General features: G+C 41.4%; 1 protein-coding gene across 4 annotated transcripts; it reads left to right on the plus strand.

The window, feature by feature from the left end:
* Positions 1–742: 742 nt before the first annotated feature.
* Positions 743–16176, plus strand: DNAAF1 (dynein axonemal assembly factor 1). 4 transcript variants are annotated; one of them, XM_028739540.2, is made up of 15 exons: positions 743–920; positions 1957–2089; positions 2846–2987; positions 3644–3748; positions 4514–4637; positions 5300–5391; positions 6542–6763; positions 7908–8074; positions 8627–8748; positions 9993–10186; positions 10820–11080; positions 12357–12466; positions 12612–12674; positions 13670–14018; positions 15514–16176. In XM_028739540.2, the coding sequence occupies exons 3-15, from the start codon at positions 2861–2863 to the stop codon at positions 15561–15563; spliced, it is 1986 nt and encodes a 661-aa protein (XP_028595373.2). In that variant the 5' UTR covers positions 743–920; positions 1957–2089; positions 2846–2860; the 3' UTR covers positions 15564–16176. The 4 variants fall into 4 exon arrangements, with proteins under 4 accessions (XP_028595373.2, XP_028595375.2, XP_028595371.2 ...); XM_028739542.2 differs by having other exon boundaries at positions 2849–2987; XM_028739538.2 differs by lacking the exon at positions 1957–2089.
* Positions 16177–17890: the final 1714 nt, after the last annotated feature.

Raw genomic sequence — 17890 nt, forward strand, 5'->3', positions numbered from 1 at the left:
GTCCAGGTGAATCTAAGTTTATTATATTAATGTCAACATAAATCCCCTTAAAGGACTCAGAGGCATCACGAAAAGACCACAGAAAGTTAAAGTTTAGCATCATAACTACACTTCTGGGTTCCAGGCGAATGGCTGAGCGGCTTCCATTTGCGTGACAATATGATTCCTCCAGGAGCTAAAACTGCAAACAAAGCCAGTCGAAATGCTACAAAGAGGGGGCTGTGTTCTTCCGGGCGCCCCTCACAGCACACGCACAAGTTCAATCTCCCTTTTAAAGTTGTAAGCGACGGGCTACATTCAAATTAATTTGTATAGTATTAAAACCTCAGCCTAAAAGCGTCAGAGGTTGGATTCGATGGCCTCTGTGGCCCCCTCCAACTTTTATGATTCCTTCTAGAGTAGCCTTATTGGAGCTACACTACATTCCTTCACTAGCAGTGACTTTGGGTTTGGGGGTCTAGAAGCTTGTGGTCTCTGATAAAAATAATCATTAATAATCATTAAAATAATCAGAGGTCATTCGATCTAACTCCTTGCCTATATTAATGTCTGCTTCTTCTTTCGTGACTATAGGACCCGGGTCTTTTCCCGTGAACTGAAATCGGAAAGCTTCACTATAGAGACAACGGGATGCTGCTCCAAGAGGACCATTCGGTGGGAGGAGGGGGCGGGGCTGGAAGTGAGGGCCAAGTGCGTCACCCAGCTCTTCTCCCGCGCGTGCGCAGAGCCGTGCCTTGGGCGGCCCGTCGCCATGGCAACGGGGGGAAGCCGTTGGAAAGGAGCCGTTGAAGAGAGAAGCCGGCGTGGTTGGGTGAAGAAGGGGCTCGGGCGGCCAGGCTTCCCCCGGTAGCATCTCCTTAGTGAGAGGAAGGATGGCGAAGGCACCCTGAGTGGGCAGCGAAGAAGAGAAAGAGAGGAGGGTATTAAATGGGGACAGCAAGCTGGGGGGCGGGGGGGGGCGTGTGTTTTAAACAAAGAGGTGCTGGGGCTAAGCAGACCTGTCTGGGAGCCCCTGCTCAGTTACGAGACGTCCGGCTGCAGCTATTGCTCCCGAGCAGGGATTGTGCTCTGCTTATGCCCAGAGAAGTATTCTGTGTTACTTTAAGTGGGCTGCTGCATAGCGCAAATCACGCAGTGGTTCTCAACCTGTGGGTCCCCAGATGTTGTTGGACTACAACTCCCATCATCCCTGAGCTCTGGCCTTGCTAGCTAGGGGTGATGGGAGTTGTAGTTCAACAACATCTGGGGACCCACAGGTTGAGAAAAGCTGCTGGGGGTGAAATTTAATTTTTGCAAATTTATTCAATGAGTGGTTTTGGGTGCAAGGAATTCAATTCTGCTATTGTTTTTGTTACTGGACAACATTTAGCTTGGTAAGTTCATGTTTGATGAGGAAGCATGTAAACTGCTTCCGGAAAACCAAATAATTTTAATTATGCCTTCTGAAAGTATCGGCTAATACTTAAATTAATAACAACCAATAATATAGCTGCAAATTCTTAGCAATCATTTTTAGGTGACGCTGTGGTCTAAACCACAGAGCCTAGTGCTTGCCGATCCCCACGACAGGGTGAGCTCCCATTGCTACCGGTCCCAGTTCCTGCCAACCTAGCAGTTTGAAAGCACGTCAAAGTGCAAGTAAGTAAATAGGTACTGCTGCGGTGGGAAGGTAGACGGCGTTTCTGTGCACTGCTCTGGTTTGCCAGAAGCGACTTAGTCATGCTGGCCACATGACCCGGAAAGCTGTTTGCGGACAAACGCTGGCTCCCTCGGCCAGTAAAGCAAGATGAGCGCCGCAACCCCAGAGTCATCCGCATCTGGACTTAGTTGTCAGGGGTCCCTTTACCTTTATGCAATTTTACTTTTTTACTTACCCCAACAAAACTAAATTATATTAATTATATTCATTTAACCAAAATATCTTTTAAATTCCCAAGTCATGTTACACCTTTTTAGCACCCCTCATTTTGGGAATTTGAAAGGTGAAAAATTCAACATATGTTGTAGGGGAGTGAGCAGATATACCACAGTGTTGTAAGCACCTTGAAAAGCAACAAACAACACTACAACTCAGAAGTCAGGCATATAAGTGAGTGTGGGACTGCGGCATAAGGGGCAGACACATACCTAGGAGTAAGCCACATTGAATGTGATGCCATCTGCCATATGATGCTGCACTGTAATGTATTTCTACAGTAGGCTACAAGAGAGGGGAGAGATGGGACCACAGCTCTGCTGGAAGACCAGCAACATTTGGCTCCTCATTCCAGCTGGCCACTACAAGAATTATGTAACTGAGAAATGGGGCTTAGGTTTTACCTGTATTTATTTCTACATCCTCCTAGTCCTTTTCCCATTTTTGTCACCTGTTAAATTATGAGCCCAAGTACTTACCATCAATATTTGTAGACTGTCCTGGGAGCTGCTCTTTGGCAGAAGAGCTGGATAAAAGTGCTGTAAATAATAAAATAGTGGACTGTAATTTCTCATTAAAACAATGTACTATTAGTGGGGCAGAAGAGTTCATGGACCAGCATCTTGCCACCTGTCTATTTCAGGTATGAAGGGCTTCTGGCCCGTGGGTCTATTATACCCAGGTGGGGTTCTAATTTGGTCTGCTGTGCTATTTTTCCTTTGCCAAATGCAGGCACATCTATTCATTTACAAGATTTGTATATGGCTTTTCTCACACAATGGTTCTCAAAGGGGTTCATGGTCATCATACAAAATAATAAAACATTTAATTTAAAACTATGATTTGCACATACAGTTATGCTTGAATGATCTGAATAAATACAAGGTAGAGAGTTGTGGGGCATGCTGTAACTTTCCTGTTGTCTCTCAGTAGGAACACTTCAAAATGCATCCACTCAATGAAGAACCTGGGTCAGGAGAGGCTGTTGCAGGGGAAGAGAATGGTCAAGGGATGAAAGACTGCAGGCAGGTGGACACCTGTTCCAACAATGAGGACAACTTAACAAAATCAGGTAGTTCTTGCTATCGAAGCCTGTGTGTGTGTAAATTTTGAACATGAAGTAATTTTGACAACACCTTGGGCTAAAATGAATGACAAGGCACAACTTTCTGCCATTTTATTAATATATTTTTAAATTTGGCAAGATTTATATAACGCTTTAAAAAAATTGAAGTGGTTTGCATACAATATTAAATACCAATGTTAAGGTTTAAATTAATCTATTATTTATTATTTTTAATTAAGACTAGTAAGGGGGACTGAGTACTTCCATGCTTTAGTACACAAGCATAGGAGTATTTGTATAGAACTGAACAAAATGCGGCCAACACTATAAAAATGTTACACATTCCTTGTTCACCATTCTTATCGCAATGATGTCCTGTCATTTTCCTGACCTTTTCTTTTCTTGCACTTGTAAAAGCTCCAGCAAGAGAGAGAGAGCCACATATAAAACTAAATTAATGCAGACATACACTGCAGTGCAAATACAGTCCCTACAGATACAGATTCCTCTGTTGTGAACAGAGAGTGTGTGTGTGTATTCTGGGATATTACATGCATGCAACAAAATGAAATGAGAGGCCTCCCTCTGGAGTGCCCATCTCTTTGTTTGAGTTAGTAGATTTAAACATCCACTGAGCCTGTTTCCATCTGTCTGAATTTTAGAACTACAGCCTCAACTCCCAGGAGAACAAGGAACAGAAAAAGATCCTGCCAATGGGCAACTGAAGTCGGAAATTATTAGGAATGACTGTGGTAATGGAGAACCAGGTAAATTACATGAAAAATATTAGTACTATAAGTTACAGACCTATGAAAGATATTGCCACATTAAATTTCCCGTCAGGATCACATACTCCCCCTGGGTGTTACTATGGGGGATTTTTCTGATCCTTAGTCAGCAGGAAAACACTGGGCGCATTGCTTGCCCTCATGCTCGAAAGCTAGATTAAGTGGTTGGTATATGGTGTGATGGACTGGGTGAATGATGGGACCATGTAACTTTTGTTCTCAAGTATTTTCTAGCTGGGTTCTTCTACTCCACAGTTGCATACTGCAGCCACCCTTTGCGGTGGGAGCCAGGGCGGGGCGGGGGGAGAGACTTACTCCTGTGTCTTTACCAACTGTCTTGGTGCTTTTAAGAGCACAAGAACTGCTTTGCTGGGTCAGACCAAAAAGTCTGTGATCATGGGAGGCTTCAGTTTTCTTGGAATTTAATTCTTTTTTATGTTCAATTTCAGGCAAAGGAGTAAGGCCAGTCAGACCATTCATTTCACATAGCAAAGGTGGGAGGAGGCCAGAGAGAGCCCGCAGCAATGTATCTTGTTTATTTCTTGATTACATTTTTATCTCCCTTTTCTTCCAAAGAGCTCAGTATGGCATATTGGTTATACTGCAGCTATCAGTAGGTATTACTGTATGTAACAATTAGCTCATTGAAGAAACTTTAGTTTCTGCCTTTAAGGTGAATTTCTTGGATCTATACATTTAAAATACATTCTGCAATATACTGTATTTTCACATATAATCTCCAAGCACCACAGAAGAGAGACAGCTCTGTGACCAACATACATCAACAGAATGAGGAAAATAGAAATGGTGACCAAAAGCCGGTGGTTGGCTCATCCTGTGAACAATCAAACAAACAAGGTGGTTTGAGGTAATTTGGTTTTTATTGGTGGTCTTACTTTAACAAATCAGGGAATTTTTTTTATAGTGCTGCCAGTCTCTTAACCATGTCAAGGTATTATGAATAGGCTCACAGGTTACCCTCCCCGACATGAATTCCCCAGTCACTTCCCTTAACATTAGTTTCATGCTATGTCTACAGTGGTGCTATGGTTAACCAAAGTTAGCTTTTAATTAAAGTTTGAATACTAGGGTTTTTAAGTTGGATCAGTGTCAGTAATGAACTCAATAACATAATTATAAAATCCAGACTACTTGTTGGGTTTGCACCGAGCCTTTGTGTGAAAATTCTCTCAAGAGAGCGTGCATTTTATGCAGCCAGCATAAAATATCACAGATTTCAGATATGCAACAGCTGACCAAAAATAATACCCTCTTTATTGCTAAATCTTACCCCTCGGCAAACTTAAAAACAATGAAATTTAAACAACATTCTTTAGCTATTATTCTGGCTGGATTCAGTGTTTTGTATGCAGCGCCTCTGCTTCCCCTCTGAAAGTGTAATTCTGAACCTTGGGGATTGGGGAGGAAGTTAGTGAAAATATCAATATTAAGCAGCAAATCTACCTTCTAAATAAGCAGCTGGAGCTTCTAGAGTATGTACTCTACTCACACTACTTCTTAATGTTTTAGAATGACCAAAAAGATACTGAGGGACCTCTGCAAACAGCATAAATTGTATGTGACCCCATCCTTGAACGACACCCTCTATCTCCATTACAAAGGTAAGGGCCAATCTGCTAGCTATATTGTAGCAAAAGAACTGAACATGAACACCTGAGAACATAGAAATATAATTTGTTGAAATATTGTAGAATCTAAATCTAGGTGAATGTATACAAATATTTTATTAAATGTTTCAGAAGTGCACGTTTCAACTCCCATCTGTTCTGGCATTCTTTGTTCAACAATAGCCAGCAGATGCCTCTGGAAGCAAACCAGTAGAACATGATGGGGATAGTCTTCTCCTGTCTCCAGCATATACCAGTATCTGGTACTGATGTCCACAGTCTTAACAGGGAGGATACTTCTGTGATTTTTGTGGTAATTCTGTAAGTGAAGATCAAGAGTCAAGCTAAAATTAGTAAGCCCAGGTCCTATGCATCTTTATGGAGCAAATCTCACTGAACCGAGGGGCTTATTTCTTTCTTTATATGGGCCCCTCTCAGTTCAATAAGATTTAGTTCATCATAAGTAAGGATTTATAGCATCTGTAAATGGATCTTTGACAATATATTTAATTTTTAAAATCAGCTGTGAGAGGCTCAGATTTTGATAGGAGCAGTGGCAGTGGAGAAAGGGGTGTTTAACTCATGGTTTTCCCAATCTGAATTGCTCCTCCCCTCCCACAGCTGTTAACCCTGCAGGGGCAGGGTGTGAGGGGATACTGGTTCAGTGTTGCTTTCAATGTAACTAACTTTCAGTGGAGTATATTAGCTCGATTGGGCCCTGGATCTCCTTACCTGCAGCAAAAATGAAAACAGGCTCTGCTTCTTTTTTAAGGTCTTCTTCAAATAACAGTTGGCTAGTTGGTTAAGCCAGTATTTGTGTACCTATGTTTAAGTAATTTTATGTGTGCAATGCAGATATCACCCGATAGATGGACTTATTTGTTCATGCATATTCCAGTTTGTTGGTATCATTATTACATTGTGGTGCCCAGAACTTGACAATACTCAAGCCCTGAAGAAAGCCAAGAGAAACATGAATGGAGATAGAGGTTGTGGAGGGCAGGCAAAGGAAAGCATTCTACAGTATTTTCTTGTCCATGGGTCCCCACTTTAAAACCATATCCCCACTCCTTTTATTATAACAACTTCATTCTGAAATATGGTCCATGTTGCCATTGTGTTTACTGCATTTTTCTTCCTGCAGGATTTGATCGTCTGGAGAACCTGGAAGAATATACAGGATTGAAGTGCTTATGGCTGGAATGCAATGGCTTGACTAAGATCGAGAACCTGGATGCACAGACAGATTTGCGTTGCCTTTATCTGCAGCTGAATTTAATAAATAAAATTGAGAATCTTGAACCCTTGGAAAAGCTGGACTCTCTCAACCTCAGCAACAATTATGTCAAGACAATTGAAAACCTCTGTAAGAATTCTAACTTCACTGAAATAAGATCCATAACCTGAACACAGTGTTATTTAGTGGTGTTACTGTCATACATGTAGGGGCACCAATGTGTTAAAACACAGTGCAAAGCATTTCCGCAGCAATTTCTGGTGGCTTCTGTGGAGGCAAATTTTGTTGTTGGCATCTGTCTGTCTTGAGAGACAATGGTGTCCGCCAATGGGGGTGAAGTCAAATCACTGTGTTAGCAGCACTGAAGTGACCTCCCTAGGATGTAAGCCTGGATGGTGTCTATGGAGGTCCAGGGCTGCCCAGACAACAAGACTCTTCCCCCCCCCCATCAGCCTCACTGATGTGCTTCAAAGGAAAGAAGCAATATGCACAGAGTCAAAAGGAGCAAGGAGGAACATTTTCAGCACTGAAAGTCTTCAGTGCAAACTTTTTCTTTAGATTCCTAACAGTGGAGCGAGCCAGATTGGGAACCAGTTGGGGGTGGGGCGTGATGGTGAGTGTTGAGGCATTTTAACCCTTAGCTCCACACAGGGTCCTAATCTCAAACGAGCCCCTGTGCCTGTAATTTGTGAAGGGAATGACACAAGGATGGTAGCACAAGGACACAAAATAAAACTTGCACATACTGCGGGCCTGAAAATGAACTAATGTCTATAGTCATATGCCCAAGAGAAGCAATGCTGCAGCCTCTTCATGAAGTGTGTTTTATTGATCAACTGCAGAGTAAGATTACTTCCCCCTACATTTAATCTAAATTCCCCTTCTTGAAATAGACCCCTTGCCCCTTAAACTGTTGTCATCAGATGTACCTCTATACTTACATTTAACTAACAAGCATTCCTAATTACAATTCTGTGGCCAGTTAACCTGGACCCCTATACTCTGGGACTTAACTGGGCTTTGAGGTTCTAGTTTGGTATGACTGAGGACTTTCCAATGTTTCAGAGGACAATATGTGGGTGTGTGCATTTTAATCTTGTACAGTATATCCACAAGCAGAACTTGCTGAGAATCTTGCCCCTAAAATGGCAACCTTGGTTGGGCTGTAATTGGTCTTGGTAGCATAATCTTGTTGCCTTTGTTACGATTCCTTAATTTATTTAGCAGTCCCATTCATTTTACTTACTCTAACGGTATCCTTACTTTTCAACAGCTTGTTTGAAAGTTCTGCACACTCTACAGATTGCTCACAATCAGCTGCAAACAGTTGAAGACATACAGCACTTACAGCAATGCCCAAGTATCAGTGTCCTTGACCTCTCTCACAATAAGCTAGATGATCCAAACATTTTAGATGTCCTGGAGACCATGCCTGATTTGGTAAGCAAAGAATAACTCCAAGATTGCTTTATCTGATCCACCATTTCTCAGGCACAGAATGATTCTGTTCCACTGATCTTACTGTGCTGTGGAAGGATATATGCTGTATCCAGTGCTTCAGGGACATTAACATGCCTTAATAAAATTTAGAGTCAGGTGGTAGGAGAGAAGTTACTGTAATAAATTTGCATAATCAGGAAACAAAATCCTTGATGGGTTATGTCAATATGAGTATGCTTGATTCAGACCTCCCTTATGCAAGAAAAACAGGGGCCACAAGGAACAGGTAGCAGGTTTAGCTCCTACCCCAGTAATGTCTCTGAGTGCACCCTTTTCCTTTCTTCTGCAGGAGTGAATGACAAGAAGGTGCAGTTATGCTTGCAGTGTAGCTATGGGGGTTAAGTGAACAAAAGTTTACTCAAAGCTGATCCTATGAAAATGATTTAAATAGATATATATTCAACTATTTTTAGTTCCAGGATGGCTTCACATATTGTACAAAAACAATTTCTACTGTTGTATTTTAATTCTGCTTTTTTTTTCTTCTTGCAGCGTGTATTGAACTTAATGGGAAATGAGGTGATAAAGAAAATTCCTTATTACAGGAGGACACTTACCATCCGATTGAAACATCTGACGTATTTGGATGACAGGCCAGTGTTTCCAAAGGACAGGTAAAACAGGAAAGGAGTGAAGAGATGACCAGTCTAAAATATTATTAGTAGCCTAATCAATTCTGACTATGTTGTCTGAAAAATGGATATATTAACAACTAACTTCATGGGGCTGTTCTAATACACACACACCAGAATGGCCTGTAAGATTCTGATCCTGATCCTAAACAAATTGCTTCAGCTCACAAATGTGACAACCCCCAAAGCAATCACTTCAGGAGAGCAAGCTTGTGACTGGGGCAACAGAGGTAGCATAATTTAAAGACAGTCTCATTCATTCATTCACTTTGTTTGTATGCCACTTTTTCACACAAGAGTCATGCTCAAAGTGGCTTACAACAAAGAAACGGATGCATTTTAAACAAACACTACAAAAACAATTTCTTAATAACATAGCATAACATAGCAAAACAGAAATATAAGAACACAGAGAAAAGCACATTTCAATACACAAATATAGCAAGATTACCTAAACAACATGCAGCATCCAATAGCAAAAACAGCAAGGGAACTTCACAGTTTCATCTTAGTCCTAGAAACACCCCTCCCTGATGTTACTCCCCAATACTGACCAATCCAAATTGTAAAATGTATGGAGGAGGTCCTGCTGGTGGTACTGCCAATGGGTATGATTCAGAGTGGTGGTGGCAGTGACCCAGGACCAGGCTTTCTTTGTTGTGACACCATGATTATAGAACACTCTCCCTGTTGAAGAGTGTGTTGTTGTTATTTAGACTGAAACTGAGGACCATTTTTGGTCACTGTACATGAATGGAAGGTAGGTGTCAGGAGGCAGGTAGTTGCTATGTTTTACATGGTTTGAAATATAATTTTGGTAATTTTAATTTTGTAATAATTATATTTATGATGTTGTATAACCATCCCAGGCTCCCTCCAGAGGAAGGGTGGAATAGAAATCCAATAAATAATAATAATTTTACAGTCCCACATAGCAGCACTGTTCACACATTTTTATTACTATTTTAGTTAGCCACCCCACAACCAAAGTTATCTAAAATCCATATAATGGCATCAAGCATAACAATGCCAATTAATTAAGCACAAACTAGGGAGAGCAAATTGCCCTTTCCTGCAAGTGCAGCTGGATGATAGGCCCAAACAGCAGCACTGCACACTTTCAGGCTGTGGAAACTGCCAGACATAGGAGTCAGTTCATTATGTAGAAATTAATTAATGCAACATCATTCCATGTGTCTGATGGTAGTCATCTTTATTCTTTCCAGAGCCTGTGCAGAAGCCTGGGCTAAGGGTGGCCGTGAAGCTGAACAAAGTGAAAGAGAAACATGGGACACAAAAGAAAGGAAGAAGATCCAAGACAGTATTGATGCTCTTGCCGCAATCCGGCAAAAAGCTGAAGAGAAGAAAAGGCAGTGGGAAAGAGAAGAAAGAGATAGAACATCACCTGACAGTGAAGAAGGTTTGTGTTTAAACTTTTGAGCAGAACAGAGCCTGGGACTTGCCGATCAGGTCGGCGGTTCGGATCCCCGCGACGGGGTGAGCTCCTGTTGCTTGGTCCCTGCTCCTGCCAACCTAGCAGTTCGAAAGCACGTCAAAGTGCAAGTAGATAAATAGGTACCGCTCCAGCGGGAAGGTAAACGGCGTTTCCGTGCACTGCTCTGGTTCGCCTGAAGCGGCTTAGTCATGCTGGCCACATGACCCGGAAGCTGTATGCCGGCTCCCTCGGCCAATAAAGCGAGATGAGCGCTGCAACCCCAGAGTGGGTCACGACTGGACCTAATGGTCAGGGGTCCCTTTACCTTTACTGTGCCACCATAGCCCTTTTGAGCATCCAGCTTCACACACTTCCAATTCGGGGGGGGGGGTAGGGTTAGGGGCAGAAGCACACTTGCTGAACTTGTCCCCTCTTTATGCCCCAGTTACTTACTACCTTCCATGCAGTCAAGGATGAACTTCCCAGAAGAGGAAAACCTTCATATCCTTTTGGAAGAAAACCAATAAATGGACTAAAGTGACATTGCTCAGCAAAAACCCAAGGATTAGTATGACTTGCATGCACGCTTATTCTCTTTTTGTTTTGGGGCTGTTCTAGAGGAAATGCCATCTTCAAGCAGCAGCACTGAGACAGACAGTACAGGAAAGGACTCGTGTACTTTGGAAGTGTTGGAAACAAAGGAAAAGATTGATAAATTTGTGAAGGACAGCATGGATGCCCACAAGGAGGCTGTGGCTGAAGGAGCAATCTTAGGAGATCAGTCAGGAAGACCAGAGAGTGGTCATAGAGGTCATCATGAACAAGAAGTACAAGAATCGAGATTTGACATGCATTCAGATTTTACATGCACTGCAGAAGGTATGTAAGCATCTATTTAGTTGCTAGTGCATCTTTTATCCTGGAAATCAAGGTGGCCTTTATGGGGACTCCCAGACACTCTCCCATCCAGATACTGACCAACCACAAACCTACTTAGCTTCAGCAAGGTGGCTGCATCATGTGTCCTCAGACCATGCACTAGCAATACTAGTTGAAACACCATCCATATTTTGGTTGTAGAGTTGGCTGGGGAAAAGGTTCATCCATTTCATTTCACCAGGGCTCTGAAGGTGGGGTTTGTTTAGTTAGGAAAGCTTATCCACATATATAGGTAACATTCTATAGGGAGGCTGCAAAAATGCTTGCATATTGCAGCATTCCACAAGAGGGACAATATTTTGTGAGCAACTTTCTACATAGTTTTGTCCAATTGCCTAGCAGATCTTCACGTCAGTTCTGAAGAGTCCCAGGAATGTGCAGCACTCATGTAGAAACTGCCTCTGCAATTAAGATTTTGTGCAAAGTCAGTCATATAGGTTGCAGTGGGGCACCAGGGCCCTGCGGCGATGTGACATCTTTCCGCAGGGCCTGCAAGACAGAGCTGTTCCGCCTGGCCTTTGGCTTGGACTCAGTCTGACCCCTTATATGGGATTTGGTATATAAATTTTCCCTTGTCTTTTTTGCTGGCCCATGTAGGACCAGCATGGATAGCTGGCTCAGGTGAATATCTGATGTTTCCTCTCTTTATGGTCTTGATTTATGGGCTACTACTAGAATGAGGCTGCATTTTAACCTGTATTTTAAGCTGTATTTTAATTAACTTTTTTTCTATTACATTTTATTGTAATTTATATTTGGTGTTAGCTGCCCTGAGCCCAGCCCTGGCCAGGGAGGGCTGGGTATAAATGAAAATTTATTACAGTGGTACCTCGGGTTAAGTACTTAATTCGTTCTGGAGGTCCGTTCTTAACCTGAAACTGTTCTTAACCTGAAGCACCACTTTAGCTAATGGGGCCTCCTGCTGCCACCGTGCCGCCGGAGCCCAATTTCTGTTCTTATCCTGAAGCAAAGTTCTTAACCTGAAGCACTATTTTTGGGTTAGCAGAGTGTGTAACCTGAAGCGTATGTAACCTGAAGCATATGTAACCCGAGGTACCACTGTATTATTATTATTGTTATTCAGTGACAGAACAATTTTTTGACAGCCTTTTACTAGGGACAGAGCATAATGCAAAAGAGAGCCCAGTATAACCTTCCCATTTCTATATTTTTATACCTAGATCTGTTAAGCATTTTGTCTCTTCCTTTTTTTTAGAGATGCCAGTAGATAAGATGACTACACCTGGACCTTTGCTCACTGAACTTGCTGACCCTGCAGAGATAGAACAAATTAAGTTGGATGTACCAGAGAAACTTTTTATTGATGTATGTATTAACTGAGGGAAGAAAGGGTGGGTTATGGCCAAGATGAAGCATCTCAGAAATGGGCTTTGTATTTCCACAAACTCCTAAATTTTGTATTTTAAAAATTACTTCCTTCAGTAAACTCCAGGATAACTTTTATTTTTAGGAGCTACCTGATTTGGAAGATGTAGATTTGGAAGTCTCACCAGGAGAGATCTTCACTAGAAAGGTGAGTTATTCTAATAGTACAGTGCTTTCTTAATCCTGTGTTTTTACAGTTAATTTAGGTATATTCCTAACAGAGCTACAGACTTTTCTGAAGATCAGGAAACTCTAGAGATATTTAATATCAGCCAATGTGTCACTCTAAAATTCTTTAGCTGATGCCACAGAGTACCTCAAGCACATATGCACAGGCATGTGTGTTCAGAACAAGTTGAAGTGTGCAGATAAAATACATGGTTGTACAGTACTACTTCAAAATGTATGTAGGAGGTGTAGCAATGATGATGGATGATGGGAGTTATACTTTAGCATCATCTGGAGGGTCAAAGGTTCACCACACTTACACTAGGTGCTCAGTTGCCAGCCCCACTTTCTGCAGAGATGAGCTCCACTCAGGAGCTCCAACCAGGCGCTCCTGAGTGGAACCAGGTTTATATTTGGTGACCAATGCAAAATGCACTGAATGCAAGCTCCACTGCTGAGGAAGCATCAGCAGCACAGCTTAAGGTTCTCACATGTTGCTTTATAGCCATGACTTTACTGACATCAGATGTGGGAGAGCTAGGCATCAGTGGAAAAACTTCCTCATGGGCCAAATTAGAACCACTGGCAGACTAATTTGGCCTGTGAGCCAGAGTTTCCATCCCCATCACCACTGTTGAGGAGTTAAACTTTCAGTGTGCTTTGGAAAGCAACATCCCTTAGAATAGTATGAGGGTAGAGACTATCAAGACTAGACTGGGGAAAATGTATGGGGTGCCTCAGGGTCAATTTTTTATGGTAGCCCAAATCTCAGTTGTACGGGTGTATGTATATATCTCAATTTTAACTCATGAGCTATTGCTGCAATCTGCTCCGATTGTATATTTTATCTTTATGAACGCTGTTTTTATTGTGTTAATGTTACGTGAGCTGGTATTACTTTGACCGTAATAAATTATCTATAATGTATGCCAATACAGACATTTTCAAGCTAGTTGGGTTTTTTTACCTTTATAGCCAAGTTCTCCAAAGATTGAAGTGATTTCTGAAGCAAGTGATGACAGAGACTGCATAGTTGAAAGAAATACAGACACTTCTAGGAATATAGAGACAGAAGAGATCCCAATCTCTATCTTTTCAAACACATGTAAGATACCCGAAGTCTGTCCAAAGGAAGCCATAGAACCCATTGTAACAGACCTTCTAACACAACAAGAGGAAGTATTGGAAGCCAAAGTACAACCAGCAAAACCCTTGATCGAAGAGATTCCAGGACCTTTGAAACCATTAACAGATGATGAAGCAGATGAATTAATCCCAGACATTGTGGAAAATGGAGAGAACCACATTGCATCTTCTTGCACAGGTAAATTCACATAGACATGATTTTGGGTCCACCTGCTGGGGTTTTTTTAAGCCACCTGTTCATTTTTTAATAACAGGACAAAGCACCATCAGTATATGTGCCTTATAGCTACAACAACTAGGCTCTAGTCCAACTATGTGCTATTAAAGAAAACAGTTAATGTTTTCATCTCTTTCCAGGTCCACACATAGTTAATGTGGCTGGCTTATAATTACAGAATGCTTACACCTAAAGCCTAACTTTATTTATTTATTTTTAAAGTAACTCATTTATTTCAGTGGTGCTATACTTGAAGTGATACTTGGGGTCTAATTTCAATGAGCTTCTATGGGTGTAGAGGTGTGTATCTTTCCCTTAAGAGATGTCCATATATAGACATCACATTTACATAGGGGTTGTGCATAGAAGAGCTGAATATGTCTCGATCTGATACACATAAAGCTTCACCACATAATGACTACCACAATTATGGATTCTGTAGGCCCTGTGCAAGCATGAACTTTATGAGTGTAGGCTTCACGCAAACATGGATTTTTGTTTGGGTTTGCTTGGTTTCATGATGAATTGTTATTATTTTCTTTTTGGTATGGTTCATTTTTATGTTCACCACTTAGAAATTCTAATTGTTAAGCAGTGTATAGATGCTTAAGTAAATAAATATTATAGCCAATTGGTTGCCATTAGCAAATCTGGACAGGGGATGGACATGCGCAGTGGGTAAATGAGGGACATAATTCCACATATAGAAGTTAGTCTAAACTGAACCCAGAATCTGAGCCTATGGAAGTCTTGATACAGCAAAAATCCTCCTATGACTGGTAGGTATTGCAGAGGTACTTCCTTGAGCATAGAATTCACACACTGGTAACTGGTGAGACCCTACCATTGCTGTCCTAGCTGCACTGATCCCATTGGATCATTTGGGCTTGCCTGACACCTGCAAGTCCTGCATCTGGAAGGGTGTTTTAAACAGTGTTTTTGCACAAGGTAATTGAGCATTTCCCCTAGTGCTTTAGCTTCTCAAATGTAAACATCCAGAGATTGATTATTATTTTTTGCTGCTTGAGATATGAAGTCTTCACTCATTTTTTAAGAAATGAAGTTCACAGACACTAATAATAGTTAAGAGCTTTGAGAAAAGGGGCTGTGGATAAGAAATAGTGATTGGCTTAAAGCCATCTTGTGGGTCTGTGGTTGAAGAGAGATTTGACCTGGGGCCTTCCTGGCTCATAGCTCACACTTTTAAGCCTTCACTGCCCTGATAATCCAAATGGTAAAGGGTTTCTTATTGCGCCCAGTGCTTTCTCTGCTGGGGACAACTCGAGGAATGAACTGCAGTGACTACTGAGTGGTCCAGTTTAGACCAAATCTCAGCTGCCACTCCTGTCTTTGGAGTAGCTTCTGGCCTAATAACTGGTCCTTCTCTTCAGGAAGGTATTTGGGGGGAGTATAGTTCCTATGTCCAGAAACTAACTGAAATTTCACCTCTTAACAGGGAATATCTCTGAAGAAGATACAGAGCAGCATACTCCTGAAAATAAATGAAGACGTGTTGTATGAATTTATAAAATAGAAGCCAAGATATTTCCCATTGTTCATTAGCATTACTGCATCACAGCGAGTGCTGTAACCCTAACATTAGTCACAAATGTTTTCTGTGACACTACTTGCAGGCAAGCAATCCTGGCAAGCAAAAGTCCAGTCTCTCTTCCATAGTTGTGCCTTACTTTTACCACACTGCTGTGATCAATGGCAGAGCAGGCAGTGCCATGGTGCAAAAGGGGGTCTTATGCATTGGTCTTTCCAGGTGCTAAGCAACACGAGCTCACCCACGGTATGCATCTGTGAAAGTTCAATGCCACCAAGTTGGGTAACCAACATTTAAAGTATGAATTCAGTTTTCGGTCTATTTTCTTTCATCTGTTGAGAAAAGGTTGTTTAATCAGTAGCATCCAGCAAAAATGAAGATCATTTAAGTCTCATTTATTTTGGTGAGAGTTGAGCGCATGCTTAACTTTCTCCCCCTGAAATCACACATGCTTCACTTTTGTTGGATTCCGCTCTGAGTTTGTAGAAAGTCTTTGCCATTGTTTTGCTTATTTTGCTTACACGTTTACTTTTATTTGTAATTCAGTCTGAGTAAATGATTTTGTTCTCAGCTTCTTGCATCGTTTGTTATCCGACTTGTGGTGGGGCATATTGAACACCCATGACATCAGCATAGACAGAGAAACCCAACAAGCTAGCCTTCACAGAAAGGCACCAGAGGTTTTCACTCAACCCTCTTCAAAGCATCCACTCTCAATCTCCAGAACTTTTGGCTAGAGTCCACCTTCCTACAAAAGCTTCCACATTTAGTGCCCTAGTCCCATCCCCACAAAGCATCACAGCTTCTTTTGTTCATTAGGAGAGTGACGTTTGCTCCTGGCCAGGTCACCATCTTAATTTGGGGGCTCATGATCCTGATACGGCTACAAATATTATTTGTGGTATACAAGGCGGCCATTCCCAAAGTGCGATCACTTTGCAGACAGGTAGTGTTGCAAGGTCTTTATAGGCCCTATGGCTGCTGTGGTCACAGGCTGAAGGACTATCTGGTTGAACATTGCTTGTAAATTATAATTTGGCAGATGCTTAATGAATGGAATACTTTACAATTGTTTCTGCTTATATGCATCTTTGCAAATCAAAACAAATGCTAGTAGCATGTGTAAAAGTATAAGTATCACCACCCTGATCTCCTATGTATATATAATTATAAAAGCACACAGAGTTATGACTGGATGGTTGATGGCTTCTAACAGAATGCAAGTGAGACATGCAATCCCTCCCCCTATAATACAAATGCATTAACTGCTATAAAGATTTTTAAAGTTTAACCCATGGTGACAATGTTAAGGTGAAGCAACACAAAAACAACCCACCGCCCCCAACACTGAGTGGGCCTAAACTACCTCACAGGGGTAAATAAAACAGAGTAATCCCATAGATACCTCCAAGTTCCCTGGAGGAAAGGCAAGATTACAGTATGGGAAAATAGGGAGGCAAGTCTGTTTATCTAATATAGGGTGCTATTGATATTAATACACAGAGAAATGAATCCAAGGAAAATAAAAAGGCTATGAAAGCAGAACTTTATGAGGACAGAAGAAAACCTCTTTAATTAGCATACCTTGTAAAACTTTACAAATGTACAGCATAGTGCAAAATTGCAGGTTCAGCACATCAACTTCAAGTATAAAATAAAATAAGCATAAAATAAAATAAGCATAAAATAGCCAAGAAAACCAATCACACACACCACCTTTCAAGAAAAATTCCTTGAAGTAGAGATAATTCTATTCCCCTTGATTTTCACTTTCTGAAGAAAACTAGATAAGAGGGGTATGCACTCTAGTGAATCACTTTATAATCAGAAAAGGGTTGGGATGGGAGCTAATTTGTTTCTCAGTCAATATCATTTTTTAAAATGCTGCACCTGTATCATTGCAAGTGGTGTCTTAAGAGAGCAACAAAAATGTATAAAACACTAGATTCTATAAAAATTACAGATTGCTACTAAACAGATTGTGATAAAGCTGCAAAGGGAAGAAAATCATCTTGTCTACTCTTCAGAAATAATAAATTAGCACAGTCCTTTTGTGTGAACGAGTAAGACATGCAGCTGGCTCCAAGCTAGATTTGGCATTTGTCAAGCTGGTCCTGATGATGTCAAGGTTTGGCACAACAGTCAATATAGCACTATATGCTGATGTAACCAGAATGGGGAATTAGGCACAAATTAGAGATGACCTTTCAGGCTCCAATAATAAAACAGGAGAGATGAGACAATGACGAGGACGGTCCCTGTGAGATCATGGGACACAGACTGA

This window comes from Podarcis muralis, chromosome 7 (assembly GCF_964188315.1).
Source record: "Podarcis muralis chromosome 7, rPodMur119.hap1.1, whole genome shotgun sequence".
Classification (NCBI taxonomy): domain Eukaryota; kingdom Metazoa; phylum Chordata; class Lepidosauria; order Squamata; family Lacertidae; genus Podarcis; species Podarcis muralis.

Coding starts and splice junctions, on each gene's coding strand:
- DNAAF1 (XM_028739540.2), top strand. CDS start 2,861: ATGCATCCACTCAATGAAGAACCTGGGTCAGGAGAGGCTGTTGCAGGG. Junction 6,764..7,907: donor CAAGACAATTGAAAACCTCT/GTAAGAATTCTA, acceptor ACTTTTCAACAG/CTTGTTTGAAAGTTCTGCAC. Junction 10,187..10,819: donor ATCACCTGACAGTGAAGAAG/GTTTGTGTTTAA, acceptor GGGCTGTTCTAG/AGGAAATGCCATCTTCAAGC.